Genomic DNA, 15,732 nt, shown 5'->3' on the forward strand with positions numbered 1-15,732 from the left:
AATGACCATATTGGTTATATTTTGAAATTAGGTATTGATTTTTTTATTTTTTTAATGGTTTATTCTTAACATTTTCCGATCGTTCCTATGGCAGCTATATATATGTATATATAGTCCACCGATTCGCCATGCTCCGATTTATATGCTAGTAAAATTATATAGAAGAATAACTGCATAGTTTCATTCAAATAGCTTAAATTTGTTTCAAAACAAATCTCGCACATCTGTGCATATGATTCTCAACTGGTTCTAACATCCCCGGAACGAAGTGACTTCTGCCGGCCAAGTCTCAGAAATGTGTTGTGTTACAAAAGTTGCAAGTCATTGTTTATTAGTGTTCAAAATTAGTAACTTATTATACATACTTAGTGATCATAGATACTTTCTGATCATAGTTAGTTGCTGGTCATAAATACTCACTGTTCAGAGTTAATTACTGATCATAGTTACTTAATGTTCATTGATACTTACTGATCATGTTACTTAATATTTAGTGATAGTTACTGATCATAGTTACTTACTGGTCGTAGATACTTAAAGATCATAGGTAATTGCTGATCATAGTTACTTTATGTTTTTTGATACTTACTGATCATAGTTACTTACTGGCCATAGTTAATTAAGTAAGTTACTGTTGAAAGATACTTTTTACTCTCTGGCAGTTATATAATATAGTATTCAAATTTTTATAAAATTAAAAACGATATATAAGATAGCTTTGAATCAAATTAGATAAAAAAAAAATTTTTAAAAGCTGTAAAAGTTATAATTTTTTTTGCAAATTGCTAATCTATAATATATATACTTTATATAGTTGGAAATGAATCCTTTACTGCTTTGAAAACTTCTGACTGAATTATAATACCCTGCAAAGGTATAATAAAGCATCTATCACTTTAGCTTTTTCCAAACCACAGGTTGGCAGCACTATCCATTAAAAAGCTTTCTGTTAGTTGTCAGCTGACAGCCCATCCAATTGGACTTGCTCCCCGGCGCGGATTTCGGTTGAGCCCATATTTTGCATTCAAATTCGTTCAATTAAATGCGGTTTTTGTGTAAAGTGCACCGCGATTGTAATTATAAAATCGCCAGTAATCGATCATTGTTGAGTCGTGGGTGAAATTAAAGCTAATCAAAGGCCGGGGAAGTGCTTAAGCAATTTTCAGCTGCGCAGTTTGGAGACAACTAAAGAAATACACACACCACATCGTTCGCCATCCGTCTTAACTGGAAGAGTAAACAAAACACCAAGCAACATGACAAATATGCGCCCGCAGAAATCCAAGTTGCTGAAGGTCGTCATACTGGGCGATGGGGGCGTCGGAAAATCCGCCCTTCTCACCCGCTTCGTTTCGAACCGCTACGAGGAGAACAATTTCCACACCATCGGCGTTGAGTTCATGAACAAGGACATAGTTGTCGATGGCGAGCGATACACACTACAGGTCGGTGGTGGTTCTTATTTGAGCTTTATTTAAAACTATAAAGAAATAATAAATATTACAAAATCAAAAGACCTTCAGGTTTAGGAAACTTTTGAAAAGCCTGCAAAAAACCTGCAACAGTTGGGCAAGACTAACGACTAGCCAAGCGTGATTCCTTCTACTCCTCCAACTGTCTGATCCTCTTCCCCTCCAGTTTTATTGCAAAATCATCAGAATGCACCGACCGGCATTTTGTTAATGTAAATACTTAAAAAGTGAACAACGATCTAGCTTTGTTTTTCTTTCCCTATCATCGGACAGTACAGTGGTCAATCGGAGATAAAAATCAACTAAAATCAAGATCAAAATCAAGCTAAAAGTAACTTGAAAAGCGTTTTACAAAACACCAATAGCGATCAAAACAAAATAAATGTACAAGATTTATATAAAACAAGAAAGGAAACTAACTTTATTATATAGCTTTCGAAAGGCCTTCATTTTAATATCTTATATTAAAACACTCATTATAGTTTACCAATCTTTGTGAGATATTCTAAACTTTGGTTTCAAAAACTTAATAAATTAAGAGAGATCTTATTTCTGCGATACCACTGTACTATTATTATATGTTCGGTATCTCTTCCATCTGCCCCCATACCCACTCACACTCACTCACAGACAGACAACAAATTTCTACTCAATTAACGTACAGCTTGGCATTGCAAAAAACAAAAAAAAAAACTGAAATAATAACAATAATGATAGTTTCTCTACCCGGTCGGTCGGTCGGTTGATAGTTGGGGCGAAAAGCGCAGAACTTTGTTTCATTCGCCGCCACATTTTCTGTTCTCAATCCCGTGTGTGTTTCGTAATTGTTTTTCATTTATGCTTGTGTCGCCTGTCTTCTAAATTATCGAAACCAAAACAAAATATTGTTCACAGTTCGCCAAGCTCGGATTATTGACGACGGGCTCATGAATATGTAGCGTCTCAGTGAGTAAGCAAAGTGAGTGCAATCGAGGTGGCGGCGACTCGGAATAATGATTCTAATTGAACCAACAGCAACCGATGCTCCAAGTTCTAGAAAGTGCAGGAATTCATCTTGTTAGGTGACTAATCCCCGGGGAATTTAACATTTTTTGTGAAAATATACACCGAATTGTCTATTTAAAAAAGGTGGTCATTTCCCCTAATCTCATAGAGGTTCGTTAGGCTGGAGAAGAACTTAAAAAGCAGGGAATTACCAAGCCAATAATAAACATTACTGGTTACTATGGGAAGCCCCATATATGTAAATAATTATATTATATATGCATTCTGCTCGATTTCGATGTGAAGCAAACGTATTTATTGGGTCAATGTTAATGAAATTTTCTTCTAAATTAAATTATATGGCCTTCAGGTGACATTTATAAATTAGCAGAGTGGGCATAAATACAATAAATTCATTAAACACAGAAAACTGAAATAATTAACTAGAGTAGTATGATACCATATAATGAATAAGATTCGTAACTCGCTGATATTTTGATTACCATATTTATTGTACATTCTATGTATGTATATTGCTTAGAGTGTGACCCAGCCTTAAGATTTAATAGAATCTAAGAATTTTATTATTGATTAGAGTAAGCCAACAGTTATTGATTTTTTAAAACCAAACACTTTTCTCTTTGAAAGTATATATGGTATACATATATGTACATATTAATATTTATAAGTCTCTTTAAAATTCTTTTTGTGACAGTTATTTACAAATGATTTTCCCATTCAATTATGAAAAGTTTAATGACAAACCTTGATTTGTTGAAATACTATCAAGCTTCAGCTACCTCTTTAATTACTTAGAATCCAAGTCTTAGATATAATGTTTGCACTTTGTTTTTATTATGGTGGAATGCCCTTTTTTTAGAGGTCTCTTGTTTGGCTTATTTGCTTATCACTGCCAACTTTGTTATCAGTTTTAAGCACTGACTACCTCTAGAACCAAATATTTACCTGTCCCACAAACACGAGTGTAAAGGTGCCGATGTAAGTGAGTCAGCTGGGTAGGTGCTATAATTTTGGATATATGCCCTGGTTGCCACTCTCAAAAGCATGCGAATTGCCCAGTTCAGCTCCTGTATATTCTATTCTAATAAAGCTTTAATTGAATCAAGTCAATTCAATAAAAATTAATTGCTGCATCTGTTTGGTTCTTCTCTGGAAACTAGATATGGGATACCGCTGGTCAGGAGCGTTTCCGGGCGCTGCGAACACCTTTCTACAGGGGATCAGACATTTGCCTGCTGTGCTATGCTCTCGATGATCGGGACAGCTTGAATGGATTGAATCTATGGAGGAATGAATTCCTTAACTATGCGGATGTGGATGCCGAAAAATTTCCCTTCATTGTGGTGGGCAATAAGGTAAGATAAGTATTGTATTTCACTAAAATTAATAATGTTCTTTTGTAAATATTCATTATCAAACATGTGGAGTACACTGTAAACCCTTAATGATTGATAACTGATATCACAAATTCGCTTCTTCTGTTTTCAGAACGACTTACCACAGCAGAAGCGCCAGGTGAGCTACGACCGCGTGCAGCAATGGTGCGCCGACCAGAAGATTGCCTCCCACATCGAAACGTCCTCGAAGGCGGCCACCAATGTCACGGATGCCTTCATCCTGGGCCTCCGCCAATGGCGGCACATGGAGTGCGTGGCGGAGGCGGAGCTGCGACAGCATGGCGACACTATTGACCTCACCCGCCCCATTCGTCTGGTACAGCGACGCATCTGTTGCACGGGTGGCGGTGGTGGTCAGGATGGGGATGGGGATAATGACAGCGATGCCGCCATGCGGAGTCCGGGTAAAAAGCGCAATGCAGCAAAGGCGCCAGACACCAATTATCGGCTGTGAGCAGACAGACTTTCAGTTGTTAGGGAATCTACGCTTAATTTAACCACTTATCGAGGTCCTGACCTTGAGCCTACTCCCAGCAAGTGCATTCCATTCTAAGCAGGAAAAGAGACAGACCAAAAAAAGTTAACAAACGATAAATTAATGGTACATACATAAATATTCTAAAGAATGTTTTCTATGATTCACTTTTTGAAGTAACTAGCAAACGAATATATTCTAATATAACAGCGAATATTAGGACAGAAACCAGTTTTGTCTTTAAATTTATATAAATTTTAATTTATGAATTGATTTAAGATTATATTCAACAAGTTGAATGAACCAAATAATATGAAAACGCTTTTCAAATAATACAAAACGAAATATATAGACTCTTGTACTGTAAAACAGTTAAAACAAGTGTCTTAAACAATGGAAATAAATGAGTTTTTTCCTTAAATAATATACAGAATACGCTAAATCACACTCGGGTTACTTTTAATGAACACTAAAAATGCTTTGATTGTAAAAATGTTAGCCTTTCGATGTGCCTTAGGAACTAAGACCAAATATTGTTTCAGTATATGAAAACAATAAAACACTCAGTACGTACAATTTAACTCAAACATCACCAATATTATTAAAAAAAAAAACAACATATTTTGACTGCTACTTACCCCACTGTTTATAAATGAATTATTTTATGAATATTTATAATAAATTGATGTAAATTTGGAAAATAAACCATGTTTGAAGTTCGGGCATCTCATCTTACAGTCACATTGACATTATGACTTTTTGTCAACAAGTGTTTTAAATTTGAAATGTATACTTTTTATAATTTTGAACAATTTGAAACCCTTTTAAAATTAGCTTGTTCTTGAAACATTAGGCACATTGAGAGACCATTTTTCTGCACAAACGTGAGGTTATATTTCAACAAATTTGGTTTAAAATGTATAATAGTAACATGATATAAATACGCTTACCCCGGGACTAAATATAATATGTGGGTATAACACTTTTGCTGGATTCGATCGAAGCATCGACCCTGATTAAGACTAAGGCAAACTCTAGGCGCTATTCACTAACAGGACAAGCGTATAACAGATCGAGTGCTTAACTATAATGTGAGTTATAAAAAACTATTGGGTAGCTGATTATCACTTGCTTCCGGCGGAATCTACACAATGTTTAGAGCGGATACAGACAGTTGATCACTTCTTCTTGTAGCCGTACGAATTGATGGCATCGAATTCGGAATCGCACTTGAGGAGCAGCTGGTACCATTGATCACTGTCAATCCGGCTGGACTCAAGGATACCGCCGTAGGCGGTGGGCAGGCACTTGGGCGACATATACTTGTGCAGGGACTCGCGATCTGTGCCATGGAAGATGATCCTGGAGCGCAGCTTCTCCCTGAGGAATGGCTTGAACAGAGCAAATACCACATTGAAGATCTTCGGCTGGTTCACAATGTGAATGGCCTTAATCCTAAGTGGTACAGAGTCCTGCAGCCAGTCCACGATCCGCTTGGCAAATGGCGGTGTAAATTGCCAGGTCTGCTGCAAGCTAAGGCCATCCATGTCGAAGATAACCACTGCACCGCAAATCTGTGTTTCCGGTTCCAGCATGGCCGCCTCCAGGAAAATCACAGCGCCCTTAAAGACCTCATCCAGGGTGACCTGCTTGTGCTTCCAGCGCTCTAAAATCGAAATTTGAAAAAGGATTAGTCAATGCTCGTTTTTAAGTGCCTCTAAATGCGTTAGTCACTCGATTATTCTAACTTTTAAATATATCTCTTTAACTGTTAATCTCTTATAAATGAATGATTTAATATTAAATTCCTTTTTGGTTATTTGCACTTACTGCCCAATTCAAGAACCAAAATACGTCGCCCACACTGATCTCTATTGGGAAAGACGGTGAGTATATTGTGCTTAAAAATGTTGGACTCTCTGGACGGCTTGAGGTTGTTGTACACATCCGAATGCTTCACCTTGAAGGCGTAGTATCGCTTGATCTAATTCAAAGTAAGATTTAATGTCAATATCTGTTATGAACTATCAATAATTTAAATTAAAACATACCAAGTCGCGGGCACTTTCTGGATAATACTTGCAGGGGCGCAGGTATCGGATCAGCCACTCGTCGTTGTCCTTGGGATACAGTAAATCGGTTTCCGCTAAAAATAGAAATACCAAATTACACATATACCATTATTAGTAATTAAAACACTAAGTTTAAGTAATTATCATTTAGATGCAATTATAAAGGAAATTGATTTAGTTACAGAGTACAATTGCACAATAACTCCCATCGAGGGCGTCTCGCTTTAAGCTTTACTCTATCATTAATGACACGAAATGTTTATGCAGTAGTATGAAATTATAGTTTATAGTTTAAAGTCTTCAAATCGATTTTCTATATTTAATGACCACTTTAAGTTTAAGATGTAGAAAGTTATATTTCATAACGAGTTATCTTCAAAGCAAACTACTTTGAGCTAATAAAGTTCTAGTCAAAAGTACTTTTTATAATCCAGAAATAGAATGATTATGGATTAGCTTTAAAATTCCTTAAACTATATAAAATTAAATTCAATTATTTTTAGATTAAAAGTAGAAACTATTATTATTATGGTAAACTATAAGTTTAAAGTGTCATTGAAAACGATTGCACTTTTAGTATATGGTATAATTATATACTGATTGCCTCCGTCACAGATAATAACTTAATCTTGAAAGGTCACAAGTGATTAAAATATTAAAACCGGGGAATTACTGAAATATTGCAACTTTTTAAACTCAAAGATCAAATTCATAGCCGGAAACTAATAAACTTTAAATGATAATTTTGTAATTAAGTATCTTTATCATTAATGTTATACAACACTTATATATCCCATTAATACCTAAAGATCATCGCTTACCCTCTAAGAGCCGAGCCAGCTCCTTGATGGCCTCCTTTTGGCGCTCTGGCGTTTCCCGAAGCTCCTTGATGGCCACCTCCTTGCCCTGGGCGGAAGGTTCCTGAAGGTCGAACTGGAGCGTGTAGTCCCCCACCTGGAGTGTGGGCAGCTGATCTAAGTCCGACAACATGGTGGGAACTCCTGAAAGGGCAGTCATTAATATTCAATTAGCGATAGGTAGCTTCTGTACTTTGAGCTCGCGAGATGCGGGTTTTTTTTGTTCACTAGATGCACTTGGAACTAAGTAACCTCAGTTACTGCACTTCACAATTACTTACTCATTTTGCAATTGTTGCTGACTGACTGCTCCTCGAACTAAATTATTCTGGTGTAAGTTTCAATTTGTTTTGTATAATATTTGCGATCTCAGCCTATAGAGCACTCTATTCAAAGGTAAATGGGTGGAAAATTTCAAGTTATTAATGAGACAGACGACAGACGCGCACCCATTAAGTTTTGATCACTTTATTTATCACCTGGCCAACCTTCACCTTGACATTCGCAACTTATAGCGGAAGGCGAAATTAAAGGTTTTGCAGCATCGCAAAATCGCTGACCATCAAAGACAACGGATCGCGACTAATGCAATTCTTGCAGAGAAGAGATGCTATTGAGCTGTCATCTCAGGTGATAAAAAGGGGGGAGGAAAAGGAAACCTTGAGCTGGATTCTCCAGACTCTTGACACGTTCTACTTGAACGAAAATGTAGCTGAACTAGTTTCGAATTTCAACACTAACAACATTTTCTGTGAGCTTTAGTTAACTTCAATACAATTGAGTAAAATCTGACTGCTTGATGAACTCAAAAAATTAGCCCCGTAAATGTTTCCATCTTGTTGCGCAGTCGCAATGATCCCAAAAAAACAAAAGATTTGGAAATTAACATTAAAAACATGGCATTGAAAATTTCTACCATTTTCGATAAGATCGGCCAGGTGATATGCTAAAGATCTCGCATATTTTCGCATTCATAAATGACACACACCCTACGACACCTTTGAATTGTTAATGTTTTTGACCGAGCTGCTGATGGCTGGGAAAATACGAAATCTAATCGAAGTACTACACAAGGAGGGCACCGCACAAACTTGTTTTGGATTTTGGCTAACAGTAATCCGCGAGGGCCAAGACTGCCGGAGACGGTTAAGAAGCAGCAGGGAGACGCGTGCAACAGAGCCAAAAGCTCAGATGAAACTGTTGCGGCCAAGAGCGCGCTGGGGAGATTTTATGCCAGGCCAAGAATCAAAACTGGATTTGGCAAGAGAGCGTCAACAGAGAGTGGGCGACGGAGACGCGCTTAAAGCGCAGTGTTGCCAAAACAGCGCTTTTTCCCGCACACTTGGCTTAAACATTTAGTTGATAAGTGAAAAGGAGCACAAGTTTTAAAGACAATCAATCCATGACAAACATATGTATCATTAGATTAGTCTTTTGGATCTTAACTTCTTTTTTTTAATGGATTTAAAGTAAACTAACTAACATATAGACACTTTCATCTTTAATTTTGATCATGTAGAATTCCTACAGAATTATAAAACTAAACCTTATTATTTGATATGATAGAAATAATCAAATATTTAGTTTTAAAGAAAAAAACAATACTATAATATCATTTAAATAAAATATCTCTTCAATTGAATACAAAATATATATAGTTTATTTATATTATATTATAAGATTCATGTTAAAAGTTCACAACTCTAAAGAAATCTGAACTTGAGCATGACATTCATGATATTATATCGGAGAGAGAGGGGCAAGAAACCGAGAGCGAGTGCATCATCATTGGGAAATTATGCCACATAAAGCCGGTTTCAGTTTCGCTTTCAACTCCAAAGTTTTCTCACCTGCCTCTAGCTAATTTATTCGGGTTTTCTTTGAGTGTAATTGCCCAGATCTGAGGGCGCTTGAAAATCCCTTGGCTTAGGCATTTCCTACAACGACCCTGAAACTCCGTGCTCTGTGCCATCCGGTTTCAATGCTGCCCCGCTCCACGCTCTATGCCAATTAGTGCTTACACCTGTTTGGCAAACATACACCTGGGGTCAAGTCAATAGTGATGTCAGTGAAAGGGATTTTGATATGTACTTTTTGGAAGAGACTGTCGGAATGTAGTTTATAATTCTGAACAGGTACAGGATTGGCTTAAGTCGAATTAAATCCCGACTTGTACAGAAAACACTAAATAACGTATAATTACTTTTAAAATAACTTTAAAAACAAACAAACTTTGATATTAGGGAAAGAAATAGTCATATCTTGATATATTTAGAAAGACTTCTGTCCCTAGAGAACTCTTAGTATTCAATTATTTTGGTTTATTTTATTTTAAACTAAAAACAATGACAAATACCATATGTGATAAACTTATTCCCTGCTTTTAATACCCTAACAACCACACTTAAAATCAAGTTCTATTATTATAGCCCCGTCTATAAACATCGAATATTTGGTAAAATTAACACGTCCCAAAGCTCAGCACCCTGTGTGTTGTGTATTGTGTTGTGTTTTGGCGTCCGGTTTTGGACAAATCGGTTTAATCGCACGATCGCACGTGCACAGACTTCGGGCCATTCATGGTTTTACGCTTCGTTATACTCTCGTTTTCATTTTGGCCAGATTTGGGTGCCTGTGAGTGTGGTCTAATATTAATAACAATCTTGAAGCGAACGCACACAAAAGCTGCGGTCTACGAAACCTCTGCGAGTAACCCTTTTTTTTTTGGTTGTAGGGAAAACCCCATTAGTTCCAAAAGGGAAAGCCAGCATTATGCTAGTCATTCTGGGGTTAAAACCCATTGCAATGTCAAGTAACGCCCTTCGATTTTTGCGAAACAGAAAAAACCTACATGAGAAACTGGATTTTGAAAAGCTGGCGACAATGGCAAGGGCGATCCCAATGTATAAAGTGCTTTGACCTTACTTTGTGCGGTAATAAAAAGTACAAGAAACATAGTTGTAAATATAAAATAAGAAACTTACAACATGTTAAACATGGTAAGGGAATTTATAGGTAAATAAATATCTCTAAAAGGTGTAACTTGAGAGGGGAATTATAATAATATGACTTTAATCACTTAAAATTATTGCTCAGGCATTGATCGATTTGCTTCAGTATTCAACTTGACTTGTGACTTTCCAATAAAAAAACAGCTTTATAAAACAATTAACAATAATTAGTTTTTTACAGTATCAGGGATTGTTGGATGCCTTGGGTTTAATAATACTTTAAAATCAGAAGGGAAGATATCTTAGAAAAAAAGCACTACAATATAGTCGTCCGATTCTATTAAAAGTTACAACTTTATGTTTAAAATCATATTAAACAAGAAATGAATTTAGCTTCGGTAAGCCGAATTAAAATACCCTTGCAATTTGAAATTAAATTATAGGATAGAATCGGAAATCGATATTCGCAGTACTTAAGTACTTATTTAAAAATATTCGTATTCTAAAAAGTTTTAAAAACTGATAACTAAGCCAAAAAAGTATTAATTTTTTTCGGTAAGATTTTCTGTGTTTGTTTTTATAAGTTTAAAAAATCTGCATACCCAATTTAAAATTTAAGAAAATTAAAATTTTTCTTTTGCAAAGGCAAGTAGAATCTGACGAACGCAAATGGCTAGATCGCCTCGGCTGTTAACGCTAAGTAAGAACATACATTTATGAATATGTTTGATATTTCTGACTTGATTTAAACAATACAATACAATACAATAAAAAGAGTATATAAATTATCACTCCAACAACTATTTGCTTGTTCTCACCCACATGGCATCGGTTCGGTGGAACGGAGGAGGATGAAATGCCCGGCTGCTTTGGCAGACAGGGCATGGCAGCAGCGGCGGCGGTCAACATAGTCACGATGGCGATATAAATGGAAAACCGATACTACACGGTCCGCGAAAGCGACAAGTACTGCATATATGCAAATGGCAATGCAAATCAAATGATATTTTCTGAACACTGCTTCGATTACGCCGGGAGCATCGGATCCCGCACACGGTAAATGGGTCAATGTCGGCAAGTTACTGAACTTTACATCGAATTCTCGATCGATCGACCAAACCGAGCAAAGCACGCAAAAATAATGAGGAAAAGGCACACCAAAAAAGAAACTTGGACAGTGATGAGCTTTGTTTTAGGTACATTTACAAGTCAAAGTGAAATAATACTCTCAAGGTTTTCTTTAAAAAATACATATGTATAGTATTTATACCTTTTAGATCATGTCATTATTATTTTCATCGGAGCTTTCATTTCTAATTGAATTATTTCATTATTTTGCATACTATATCTTGAAAATACCATGTTTTTAAGACTTTGTGTCTTAGCTTTAGCAATAAGTCGAAACAGGTTAAAATGCGAATTAACATCTTACCAGATGTCTGTACATAAGACATTAAAGCAATGCCTCAGAAATCTTGTTTAATTACTTAATTGCACAAAGTGATTAGTAATTCATTATAGTTGTGTGGTTTACTTCGATAGTGAACATTTGCAAAACTGAATAAGTTAAAATTCTGATAATAATTTCAATTATTTTTGCTACTTCAAGTTTTAAGAGGGAGTAATACACGTATTTCCAGGAAAAAATCTAAGCTTTCTATTTTCAATTTATTTTTATTACACTTTAAATTTAGTTGCGTCTGCTAAACTAAGTAATAACCGCATTTGCTTAAATTAAAACTCACCTTAGGTTAATGTGGGTCCAGCTAGTCCAAAATTGTCGTAGATTTTTTAGGATTCCCTTAACAGCTTCCTCTCGACTCCGATCCGACGAGTTTGGAGCAATTGTTTAGACTGGAAATATAAAGCTGCGCGTCAAATCGTTTTATACCCGCCCCTTTTATGTACAGAGAGTCCATATATATAAGAAAGTTATAGTGTATATAAGGTCAGCGCGATTTAATAGGTCATTATAACCGACCACAGCACAGACTGGTCAAAGAGCGTTAAAGAGCACGTTGCGAATTGACGGTGGGATCTTTCGATTCGTGGCTTCTTTAAAACATAAGCCAAGGAATTGTGTATTCAGCATAAAATTTATGCTTCTCTCACTATTTTCGTTAACAGGTTAGGCGACGTCGGAAATTTCTTACAGTGTAGCCTAGTTAATCATCAGTGTATAGCAATTAACATTATTAAATGTGTTATTAGATTAAGTACACTGAAGCACGATTCTCAACTTCAAAGTTACCTTTACTCGAGCTTCAAATTTTAAATTACATGATGTTCAGTTCTTTATAAGAAATTTTTAATTATTTGAATTTTTAAAAATGTTTAATTTTCTCAAGAGAAATAACCCGAAACTAAAAGCACTGGGGTATTTTTAATTGATCACTAAATATTAAATATTCCACTTTTACTCTGAAACTGAAGAAATTAATTCAGTTTTCGACACACAAATATTATTTTTTAATAAAAGAAATTCCACCCAAGTAGCACTGAAGACTGTAATTTTAAAACTTAATACAATTATTCACAATTCCGTCCAGTGTACCGCGAATAATCTTCTGTTGGATACTTTTTACATAAGTAAACGCCGACTTGGTCGTAATTAAACTTGAACTTTTGAACGCTCCCGACACACAACTAGTTTAGAGTCTAATCACCTGTGTGTGACTGAGTAAAAAACTTGTTATAAATCTCTCCGTCAGCAAAAAAAATCAAGGCAGGACTTGGACCCAGGCATCCTGCTAAAACGTTCTTTATACACACAACTTAGAGCAATCCGGATAGTTAATAATGCGGTTATCACACGATTTTCTGGCAGTAAGTAGCTTTACGTTCGACTTGCGTGTCCGCGATCCACGATCAAGTGATCAACTGACGGGGCGATGGATAATGGAAACTCATTTGCTTTTAGTTTCAAGCGCGAGCAATTAATTAAGTATTTCGCTGCTTACCGCCGTTTCCAAATGTATTTCAATTTCATTTTCTTGCACTTGCTTGCGCCCATTCTTCGTGTCGAAACGTCTGACGATCATTCAGTTACCTTCGCCCATGGAGAAGCTACGTCAGCCTCTAAAGTCCGTCCCGATTACTGCATTCAGCTGCTTAGTCAAAGTACAGCACGCTGAAAGTAAAAAGTCGGGTCTGTGGATCGAATTAATCAATTTGCGAACACGCAATCCCAGCGACAGCTGTTGATTCGAAATAGACAATCAATTATCCACTATTTACATGCATTTAATTTGAATGTCAAATTCATTTGATCGTTCTAAGCCTACCCTATTATGACAGTTACAATTATTGAGTGTGGTCTTAGGTCTATGTCAACTATCTGTGTGAATAAACTTATGCATACATCGAATTACTCCGTATTCATTATCTGTATTGTCGAGTATAAAACGTACATTTGACTAAACCAAGAGATATTGTGCAGACAATTGTTGCTAGATATTGCTTACTTACATTCAACTAGAGAAGCGTTTTCTCCGGTTTTACACTACGTATGTATGTACCAAAGGTTCGATTATTAAATATGCCAACGATATTCACTGCTAAAGTCTTTAGTGTCGCTTAAGAGTTAAGGTTGCCCTTTAAGTACAGGATCAAATCTCAGGGGGAATTGCGCGTATTTACAATACAAACATAAGAGCCTGTTCACTACACACGAGTCAGGGACCTGAGTCTGGGTCCGCGGCTCCGACGGCGACGCCTCTGCAATCATTTTGGCCGTATCTTTTCGTACATGAACCTCTGCAGGTGCTTGTTGTCCGGCTGCATTAGCTTCTTCTTGTTAAACTCGAACTGGGCGAGTGCAAACTCGTAGAGATCGTTTTCCATTTGCCAGATTTTTGTCTTTTGAATTGCTTGAATTGTGAGCTCGCTCGGTGGCAGCTTGGACGAGGTAACTCGGAGATGAGATTTATTTGAGTTTTGATAGTGCTCGCGAAAGCCATGGAAAATTCTAAAAATATAAATAGATAAGGTGACATGTTGCTTCGAATTAAAATAATTGGGAATAATAAATAGGCTATGTATTAATCTTTAGAGCAAAACAATTCTGGCTCTTACCTTGGAAGTGACCTCTCTAGGAGATCGACAAATTCGTACATTTGCTCGGTGACGCCGACTAGAAAGTACTCGTTGACCAGATTGTGCTTAGCCTGCTCCAGGGCCCAAGTGCTGCCGGGCTCCCAGCACTCGGCTGCATGGCCGCAAAAGAAAGGGATTTGCAGCCACATGTTCTTGGGATCACAGTCTGGTTGTTTCTGCACCACGCACTCGTCGAAGGTCTGTGAAAAGACATTAGCATTCCCTTGAAGAATTTCGGGATAACACTTACTATTTTATTGCCCGCCTTCTTGCGCACTAAATTCGGTCTGTAGTTGTCGCCGAAGCGAAGGAAGTAATAGTAGGAGACAAGTCTGTCCAGGGGCTTACGCACTAAGTTTATGTAGATGGGTTTCTGGGCGATTTGGAACCTACAACGAGTGAGCTTGCCTTAGAACTGGCATTAACAAGTGTTGGCGCTACCGGTTTCTTACTTGGAGAAGTCCAAGAACGCCATGTGGCCATGAAAGAGGGCTGGTCTCATCTCGTGCCACCGGGACACGTTGCGCACGAACTGTATCTGGTTTGGCAGCGACAGGACGTGCATGTTGGCAGTTACATTGATGTGCAGGACGTGGAATTTGTTTAGCTTGCACAGGTCGTAGGCAATGTTCACGAAGCTGGTGGACCCTGTCTTTGGCACGCGGTTATACAGCACCACTAGATCCGCATCGTAGTCAAAGTCGTCTGCGGGCGAAGCATGTCCATCTCCCAGGGTGCTGCCACTGGCGGTTAGCTTGGACAGTGGCTTAAAGGCTGCTTTCGAACGAAAGATTAGGCATTGAGACATCTCACCAAAACAGCACCGGGCACTTACCGTGTTCGAAGCGAACTTCCGACCAAAGCAACCAGTATCCAGCGCAGGTGAGCACGCACAGGGCAATCAAGAGCAGCCAGTGGGTGGGACGCAGCAGCACCCACATCCTGAGCAGTTTCCTAAACATGGCTCCTTATCTAGTTTGCACTACTGGCGAAGTCTGCAGCTCATTTTTAGCGGTCGCTTCGCCGCAATTCCTTGTTTTGCATTGTTTTCCAATTTTTCTGGAATTGCTTCGTTGTCAGTGTTGTCAAACGAGCGCAATCAGCTGATGACCAGTGTAACCAGTCCTTATCGGTTCTGGCAGATAGAATTTATCGAACAGTCACTACAAAATCCTGACTGCCGCCTTTTCTGACAGTACGCCGGTTTTAAAGAAGTTTAGAATAAAATCGCAATCCCTTGGTTTTATAACTTTTTTTTGTCTGTCAAATTAGCGTCGATGAGTTAGCGTTGAAAAGGAACGGTAGTTAAAAGGAACATGGAAGAGATCTTTAATTTTTCATTTATTTTGTAATTAAGGCACTATTCAAATAAAGTTTTTAAGTTCCAAAAAATGAATTTACTATTGTT

At 37.4% G+C, this 15,732-nt stretch overlaps 3 protein-coding genes across 15 annotated transcripts; 1 reads left to right on the forward strand and 2 right to left on the reverse strand.

The window, feature by feature from the left end:
- Positions 1–399: 399 nt before the first annotated feature.
- Rab9 (RAS oncogene family member Rab9) lies at positions 400–5,964 on the forward strand. The gene is made up of 3 exons (XM_020949088.2): positions 400–1,445; positions 3,638–3,832; positions 3,966–5,964. The coding sequence occupies exons 1-3, from the start codon at positions 1,257–1,259 to the stop codon at positions 4,326–4,328; spliced, it is 747 nt and encodes a 248-aa protein (XP_020804747.2). The 5' UTR covers positions 400–1,256; the 3' UTR covers positions 4,329–5,964.
- On the reverse strand, positions 5,219–13,836 carry LOC110181345 (alpha-tocopherol transfer protein-like). Of its 13 annotated transcripts, none has more exons than XM_086837328.1 (8): positions 13,698–13,836; positions 13,190–13,379; positions 13,002–13,109; positions 11,975–12,083; positions 7,243–7,422; positions 6,401–6,495; positions 6,180–6,333; positions 5,219–6,015 (listed from the first exon to the last, which is right to left on the reverse strand). In XM_086837328.1, exons 5-8 carry the CDS (start codon positions 7,409–7,411, stop codon positions 5,528–5,530), a joined length of 906 nt encoding a protein of 301 aa, XP_086693454.1. In that variant the 5' UTR covers positions 7,412–7,422; positions 11,975–12,083; positions 13,002–13,109; positions 13,190–13,379; positions 13,698–13,836; the 3' UTR covers positions 5,219–5,527. The 13 variants fall into 13 exon arrangements, with proteins under 13 accessions (XP_086693454.1, XP_086693453.1, XP_086693448.1 ...); XM_086837327.1 differs by having other exon boundaries at positions 12,896–13,109; XM_086837322.1 differs by having other exon boundaries at positions 11,975–12,097; positions 12,896–13,109.
- Hs2st (Heparan sulfate 2-O-sulfotransferase) lies at positions 13,452–15,732 on the reverse strand. The gene is made up of 5 exons (XM_020949065.2): positions 15,160–15,732; positions 14,777–15,098; positions 14,575–14,713; positions 14,304–14,524; positions 13,452–14,196 (listed from the first exon to the last, which is right to left on the reverse strand). Exons 1-5 carry the CDS (start codon positions 15,284–15,286, stop codon positions 13,953–13,955), a joined length of 1,053 nt encoding a protein of 350 aa, XP_020804724.1. The 5' UTR covers positions 15,287–15,732; the 3' UTR covers positions 13,452–13,952.

The sequence above is a fragment of the Drosophila serrata genome, unplaced genomic scaffold (assembly GCF_035046125.1).
Source record: "Drosophila serrata isolate PLE 108 unplaced genomic scaffold, ASM3504612v1 contig_302, whole genome shotgun sequence".
In the NCBI taxonomy this organism is placed as follows: domain Eukaryota; kingdom Metazoa; phylum Arthropoda; class Insecta; order Diptera; family Drosophilidae; genus Drosophila; species Drosophila serrata.